Source organism: Scylla paramamosain, unplaced genomic scaffold (genome assembly GCF_035594125.1).
Source record: "Scylla paramamosain isolate STU-SP2022 unplaced genomic scaffold, ASM3559412v1 Contig6, whole genome shotgun sequence".
Taxonomy (NCBI): Eukaryota; Metazoa; Arthropoda; class Malacostraca; order Decapoda; family Portunidae; genus Scylla; species Scylla paramamosain.
The window spans coordinates 429318-437500 of NW_026973671.1; the positions used below are offsets into that span (position 1 = coordinate 429318).

The 8183-nt window shown below is 41.6% G+C and overlaps 1 protein-coding gene across 1 annotated transcript in view; it reads left to right on the forward strand.

The window, feature by feature from the left end:
- The first annotated feature begins 918 nt into the window (after window positions 1–918).
- Window positions 919–8183, forward strand: part of LOC135096713 (von Willebrand factor A domain-containing protein 5A-like) — a 14880-nt gene continuing 7615 nt past the window's right edge. Inside the window, exons 1-3 of the mRNA XM_063998448.1 lie at window positions 919–1096; window positions 1476–1587; window positions 1928–2056. Of these exons, the coding sequence (XP_063854518.1) occupies window positions 1524–1587; window positions 1928–2056 (193 nt within the window). The 5' untranslated portion in view covers window positions 919–1096; window positions 1476–1523. The remainder of the gene's footprint in view (window positions 1097–1475; window positions 1588–1927; window positions 2057–8183) is intronic.

An 8183-nucleotide genomic window follows, 5' to 3' on the forward strand; every position in this document is an offset into this window, starting at 1 on the left:
ACTTTTGGAAAGTCAGTGCTTCTCCTGGCGTGCGTTGTGTGCTGTGTGCTGCACCAAGGGGACACACTCTGCGTCATTATGTCACGGAATGTCCTCTCATTGGTAAATTTAGGCTGCGAGGTCAACATGACTTGTATAGCCTCATTGACCATTTCATAGACTCAGCCACTCTCAGGGAAATACTCAATGAATATCCTACGTTTGGTCCCAGACTAGGATATTTTTACAATAAGGTGTACAATATCTGTATTTATTTATTTAATTATATTTTTGTAGTGTATACTATCTATTTTTATATTTTTGATACTTTACCTTTACCTCTGGAGCCTTTGGGAAGCAGGAGTGTTTCACAGTACTCCGCACCTCTCCCCCATCTGTCTCTCTCTCTCTCTCTCTCTCTCTCTCTCTCTCTCTCTCTCTCTCTCTCTCTCTCTCTCTCTCTCTCTCGGAAAAAAAAAAGTGGTATTAGATTATCGCACGAGGAGGAGGAAAAAAGAGAAGAAAATAAACACAAAGAAGCAATAAACCAAAAAGGAAAACAAGGCCAGCATCTTTCCTTCTTTAATTTGAATTTCTTTACTTCGTAATTTTCTTATCTGGCGCAGTCCTTATATATGCATTAATTTCACTAGTACAACATTAATGAAGAGGAGGAGGAGGGGGAACAATCATATGCATTTCATAGCTAGAACCTTAACTTTCCTTCCTCCTCTCTTTTCTTATTTAATCATTCTTTTCACTAATAAGGAGAAGGAGCAGATAAACATGAAAGGAAGAATAATGGCGTTCGGTAATAAGGAGAGTCTGCTTCCTCCCCTCTTTCTTCACATTTCATTCCTCCTTTCCTTATTTGATAATTTCCTTTGCTAACGCAGAAGGAAAAGGAGGAGAAGGAGTTAAACATGAAAAAGGAAGAAAAAAGAGGCGTGTGTTTTGTCCTTTCTTTCTTTACTTCATTCTTTCCTCCCCTGCCTGGCGCCTCTCTCTCTTATAGGTGCGGGCGGTGCTGCCTGTGGAGGAGGGCGCAGCTGTGTACCACTGTGAGGTGCAGCTGGACGGCAGAACCATTGTGACTCACTGCTTGGAGAAGAACAAGGTATTAGGCTTATCCCCTATGCTATTTTTAGTGTTTTTTAATAATATTTAACATGCTATCATTTTTTTTTATATCAATATATCAACCTGCCATTTTTGCTGCTTTGAACGTTTTGCAGCGGCGCCTGTGCTAAATGTGTGTGTGCCTTATTTCCTCCTATTTTTTTTTAACATTGAGACTTTTTTTTTTATATCTAACGAAGGCAAAGTGTTTACCATTAGCGTATATATGAGTAGACTCACAAGAAAATAATTATAAACTGGGTAGGTACTTGACATTGCCCACAGGGAGAGACTGCCACGTGTAGGCCTGACAGCTTCCACCACTAACTCATTTTCCTGCTGTAAGCCCTACACACTGGTTCCCTTTCCTCACACAGGCAGAGAAGGTGTACAAGGAGGCTTTGAAAGAGGGGAAGACTGCCCTCATGACACGAGAAGACCCTGACTCAAGCGACATTCTCACGCTTAACCTCGGCAACTTTCCTGCGGGTTCGTGGTTGTGGTGGTGGTTGTGGTTGTGGTGGTGGTGGTGGTGGTGGTGTGTGTGTGTGTGTGTGTGTGTGTGTGTGTGTGTGTTTGAGAGAGAGAAAGAGAGAAGTTACTGTCACCCGTACCTCTCCTTGCCTCACCCTTACCTCACCCTGTCTACAGAAATATCTAAAAACATTGTAGGTATGAGGAAAATAGCATTATAAAGGTTGCTGCCAACCTACCTCAGCCTTCCTCACCTTGCTCCACCCATACCTTAGCTTCCTCACCCTACCTTATGCTGCCTCGCCCTGACCCACCCATACCTCACCCTCTCTCACCCCGCCCGCTTCTGCTGCAGGAACGAGGGCCAAGGTCACCCTTCGTCTGGTGATGGAGTTGAGGGTTGAGACAGACGGCATCATCAGCTTTGTTTTGCCCACAGTACTCAACCCGCGCTACACCCCTGCTGACCACCCTCGCAGGCAAGGTAGGTCAGCTGAGGTCACAGGTCGTGTCAGCTCAAGGGAGTGTGTGGTGGGTTTGAAATGCACTAAAACACTTGTAGTTGTTATTGATTGTTATATTCCAGATTATACCAGATTGGTTTGGGGGGAGAATTCGCTGAAACGCTTAGAATGCATTCACTTTTTATTTTTCTATTACCTACACTAGCAAAACACATGTAATTGTTATTTTCCATTACCTAAAGCTTCAAAACATGTAATTGTTATTTTTCTATGATTTACCTCAACAAAACACATGTAATTGTTATTTTCCATTACCTAAAGCTTCAAAACATGTAATTGTTACTTTTCTATTACTTACCTCAACAAAACACATGTAATTGTTATTTTCCATTACCTAAAGCTTCGAAACACATGTACAGTGGAACCTTGGTTTTTTTAATTTAATTCGTCTATGAAAGCTGTTCTAACTCGGAAATGTTCAGAAATCAAAACTATTTTCCCCACAGGAATCAAAGTAAAAATGGATTAATCCGTTCCCGCACACCGTCGCAGCAGCTCAGGACAAGGCCTGGATTTTTTTTTTTTACCCGGTCCACTTTTTTTGGGGGGGGATTTATTGTTTTTATTTATTTATTTATTTTTATTCTTCATATTCATATGTAAATCAGTTTAAATAAGAAATAAAAAAATAATGTAGAGTGAAAGAAAAGGTGTGAAGTGTTTTCTTTTTTTCATGTAGGAGGGGCACCGGTAAAGAGCAACACAAATATAATAATTGAAAAAAAGAGAAGGCCACGCCACTGAAGTGACGTCCCCAGAGCTGAAAGCAGAAGACAAAAATTACAGGATAAGTGTTTTGAAACCTCCCTCTTGAAGGAATTCAAGTCATAGGAAGATGGAAATACAGAAGCAGGCAGGGAGTTCCAGAGTTTACCAGAGAAAGAGATGAATAATTGGGAATACTAGTTAACTCTTGCATTAGAGAGGTGGACAGAATAGGGGTGAGAGAAAGAAGAAAGTGTTGTGCAGTGAGGCCGTTGGAGGAGGAGAGGCATGCAGTTAGCAAGATCAGGAGAGCAGTTAACATGAAAATAGTGGTAGAAGACAGCAAGAAATGCAACATCAGCCAATCAGCTGCGAGCTTATAAACCCACCGAGGCTCCAGGAATCTAACTTAAGTGAACAGACTATAATCCAGTCATTCTGAAGCATCTTTACTGTACAACCATCTCTTATCTTTAACCACTTTGCTCCGGATGCTTAAAAACACACGTTGTTCATATACGGCGCAGGCCTGCGAGCGGTAATTTATCTCATTTATAATACTATAATTCTCTCTCTCTCTCTCTCTCTCTCTCTCTCTCTCTCTCTCTCTCTCTCTCTCTCTCTCTCTCTCTCTCTCTCTCTCTCTCTCTCTCTCTCTCTCTCTCTATATATATATATATATATATATATATATATATATATACGAGTATATATATATATATATATATATATATATATATATATATATATATATATATATATATATATATATATATATATATATATATATATATATATATATATATATATATATATATATATATATATATATAAGAACATAGGAACATAAGAAATAAAGGAAGCTGCAAGAAGCCATCAGACCTACACGTGGCAGTCCCTGTATGAAATATACCTACCTATTTCCACCTATCATCCCCATCCATAAATCCGCCTAATCTTCTCTTATAGCTCCCTAATGTCTTAGCACTAACAACTTGATTACTGAGTCCGTTCCATTCATCTACCACTCTATTTGAGAACCAATTTCTTCCTATCTCTTTTTTAAACCTAAATTTTTCAAGCTTGAGCCCGTTATTTCTTGTTCTATCCTGGTTGCTGATCCTAAGAATTTTGCTTACGTCCCCCATGTTATAACCTTTATACCACTTAAAGACTTCTGTCAGGTCCCCTCTTAACCTACATCTATCTAAAGAATGTAAATTTAACAGCTTCAATCTCGCCTCGTAAGGAATACTCCTCATACCCTGTATCCTTTTAGTCAATGTCCTTTGTACTGATTCTAATAGATCTATAACCTTCTTGTAATATGGGGACCAAAACTGCACAACGTAGTCTAGATGAGGTCTGACCAGCGTCAATTATAACTTTAATATTACTTCAGGTCTTCTACTTTTAACACTCCTAAAAATGAATCCTAATACCCTATTTGCCCTGTTTCTGGCCTCTATGCATTGCTTTCTTAGACAGAGTTCAGAGCTAACTATAACTCCTAAATCTTTTTCGTACTTTTAACCTACTAGAGCTGAGTTGTTTATTGTGTAACTACTGTGTAGGTTTCCTCTACCTACGCTAAGTACATTGCATTTTTTTATGTTAAATTGCATTTGCCATCTGTCTGTCCATTCGTTCATCCTATCTAAATCTGCCTGCAAAGTGATGGCATCTGATTCTGACCTAACTAATCTACCTATCTTCGTGTCATCCACAAATTTACTAACATCACTACTAATTCCATTATCCAAGTCATTGATATATATATTAAAAACAACAATGGCCCAAATACTAATCCCTGTGGCACCCCACTAATTACATTACCCCACTCCCAGATTTGGAGCCGTTTATTACTACTCTCTGTCGTCTGTCGCTTAGCTATGACTTTATCCAGCCTAACACCCATCTATCCCACGTGCCCTAACCTTTCTCAGGAGCCTCTGATATCAATATTGATATCAATATTGATATCAATATTGATATCAATATTCTCGAAACTGCTATTCATATTCTGAAAAAAAAAAACAAAGATTCATTGGTTCATATTAATAGAATCATGAATCTCCAACGAGGTGTATAGACTATCATATTGTGTCTGTTTTCTGTCATTCACACCCTCTCTCTCTCTCTCTCTCTCTCTCTCTCTCTCTCTCTCTCTCGCGTCGTTTGTCACTGTATTAGGATAAGCTGCTAAATACTTATGTATAGTGTAGATAACAGCTTTAGTGCAGCCACTTCTTATGTACAGTTGATGCCATTACATGTAGTGAACATAACTCAGAGCGGTGAGCATTGACTCTCTCCTGGCTGTGAGCTTGGAGTTGATCACGCACCAGTCCACCAATCAGAGGACACCTTAAATTTTATTTTGCAATAAAAGAAATTAGCAAAATTTGAGGGGGTAGGGGCGAGGTTTGAGAGGGTAGTAAGGAAGGGATGAAAATGGAAACCTGGAGCGCAGAAGAAATTTTGCCCGCACCAGCGGACGACGACATGAAACGCGCCGCCGAAGAAGACATGAAAGAAGAACGCGCCGTCAAATGCTGTGGCTTCCTGTACCTGCTGCGGCGACTCTTCCGCAGGAAGAAGAAAGCAGCAGTGCGGGAAGCAGCCAAGACCGACAACGTTAAGGAAAAAGTCATCGAAGACACAGAAGAAGAAACTATTGAAGAAGAGACAGTAACGCGCGCCATCGTACACGCAGAGGAAACGATGGAAGATGACGGAGATAACGGAAATTACGAAGAAAAAGACTTTGTAGCAGATCAAGAAATGAAAACCTGCGAAGATGAAGCATTAGTAGAAGCGGAAAACAAAGCAGAAAATAACGAAAGCGACGATGGGAAAGAAAAACCCACCCACACTAGTAAGAAGAAGCGTAAGAGAAAGAAGCGAAAAGTGAAGGTGGAGAAGGCGCCTCCGGTTAAGGCAGATGAGGACCTGGCGATGGGCGTGAAGCAGGTGTCCGGCGAGGCCTCAGAGGCCCCTAAGGCCTCTGAGGCCCCCGAGACTCCTGAAGCCACAGAAGGCGACTCGGAGGGCTGGACGGTGGTTGCCTGCAAAAAGAAAAGGCCCAGGAAGGTGAGGGTACAGCCTAGCCTGCCTAAGGAGACTGTGGCGGAGACCCCTGAGGACCCAGACCCCCCTAAGAGGGACTCAGAGGGCAAGGAGGTGGTGGGCCGCGGCAAGAACAGGCCCAAGAAGGTGAAGGCACCTAGCCTGCCTGAGGTGAAGGCCGCCATCGAGTCTCCTCGACGCCAGCAGCTCGAGGCGAAGAAAGGAAAGCAGCGGGCTGAGAGAGCCAAGCAGCAGCGTGCGCTGGACAGCGTGCGCCGCTCTTGGCAGGAGGAAGAGAAGGAGGCCACTCTCGCCGTAGCGCCCCACATGCGGCGCTACATCGTTGGCCCACGCGGCGCCACACTGCGGGAAGTGTTCCAAGAGTTCGCTGGCGTGCGAGTGTGTGTGCCGCCTCCCTCAGACACCCGCACCGCCACCATCAGGTTGTGCGGACCTGCCCGGAAGGTTCCCGCCGCCCTGGCGCGCCTCGAGGCCTTGCTCCGGCAGGCCGAGGTGATCGAGGCGCAAGTGGCGGTGACGCCACGCCAGCGGTGCCACGTGGTGGGTCCCGCCGGCGCGACTGTCAGGAGACTACTGCAGGAGTTCCCTGACGTGCAGGTGAGAGTGCCGCCAGCAACAGACAAGGTGTCTCGCACCGTGCTGCTGCGCGGCCCGCGCACCCAGGTGGCCGGCGCGGAGGCATTTGTCAGGGGCTGTCTGGAGGCCGCTGGCCGCACCGCCCACGCCGCTCACGCTGGCCACCGTCACGCCCACCACGCCCGCCGCCACGCCCACAATCTCGCCCATCAGTGAGGCGCCATTTAATAAATTAAATGATCTATTATTCTGTGTCTATTAATATGTATTTATGTGTGTGTGTGTGTGTGTGTGTGTGTGTGTGTGTGTGTGTCCTGATGAATGTGTACATGTATAGCCATATAGAAGGGCATCATAACATTGACAATATTCCAAGTTATGATGACATATGCATGAATATGTACCCATGACAATATTCCAAGTCATGATAAAATGTGTGTGAATATGTACCTATATGTTTTCCCATGTAGAAGGCCATCATAATATTGACAATGTTCCAAGTTATGATGAAATATGTGTGAATATGTATATAATATATGTATATAATATATGTATATAATATATGTATAGCCATGTAGAAGTCATATGTATGAATGCGTGTATGTATTGGCATAACTTATATAATATTCAAAGTCATGATTAATTTGCTTACGTGCGTTTGTGTGTGCGTGAGTACGTGCGCGGGTGCATATGTGGATTCTAACATGGACGAAAGGAGAAAGTGTGTGTGTGTGTGTGTGTGTGTGTGTGTGGAAGAGAAAATAAAAGAAAACGAACAAAAAAAGTCATCAGCGACCAAAAATAAGAATGAAGAAACTGAAGAAATAAAATCAGAAAATGAACAAAAAAAGTCATCAGCGACCAAAATCAAGAAAGAAGAAATTGAAGAAGAAATAAAATCAGAAAATGAACAAAAAAAGTCATCAGCGACCAAAATGAAGAGTGAAGAAGTCGAAGAAGAAATAAAATCAGAAAATGAACAAAAAAAGTCATCAGCGACCAAAATCAAGAAAGAAGAAATTGAAGAAGAAATAAAAGCAGAAAATTAACAAAAAAAGTCATCAGCGACCAAAATGAAGAGTGAAGAAGTCGAAGAAGAAATAAAATCAGAAAATGAACAAAAAAAGTCATCAGCGACCAAAATCAAGAAAGAAGAAATTGAAGAAGAAATAAAAGCAGAAAATGAACAAAAAAAGTCATCAGCGACCAAAATCAAGAAAGAAGAAATTGAAGAAGAAATAAAAGCAGAAAATGAACAAAAAAAGTCATCAGCGACCAAAAACAAGAATGAAGAAGAAATGAAAGCAGAAAATGAACAAAAAAAGTCATCAGCGACCAAAAACAAGAATGAAGAAGAAATAAAAGCAGAAAATGAACAAAAAAAGTCATCAGCGACCAAAATCAAGAATGAAGAAGAAATAAAAGCAGAAAATGAACAAAAAAAGTCATCAGCGACCAAAGTTAATAATGAAGAAATTGAAAAAAAGAAACTAAAAGAATAAAATAAAAAAAAAAAGTTATAATATTTCTAAGAAGCATACTACTTTTCATCTACCCCTTTTCACTCCCTGTTTCTTTTATTTACACCCAAGGAGGAGGAGGAAAAGAAAAAGCAAAAATGAACAAAAAAAGTCATCAGCGACCAAAAACAAGAATGAAGAAGAAATAAAAGCAGAAAATGAACAAAAAAGTCATCAGCGACCAAAAACAAGAATG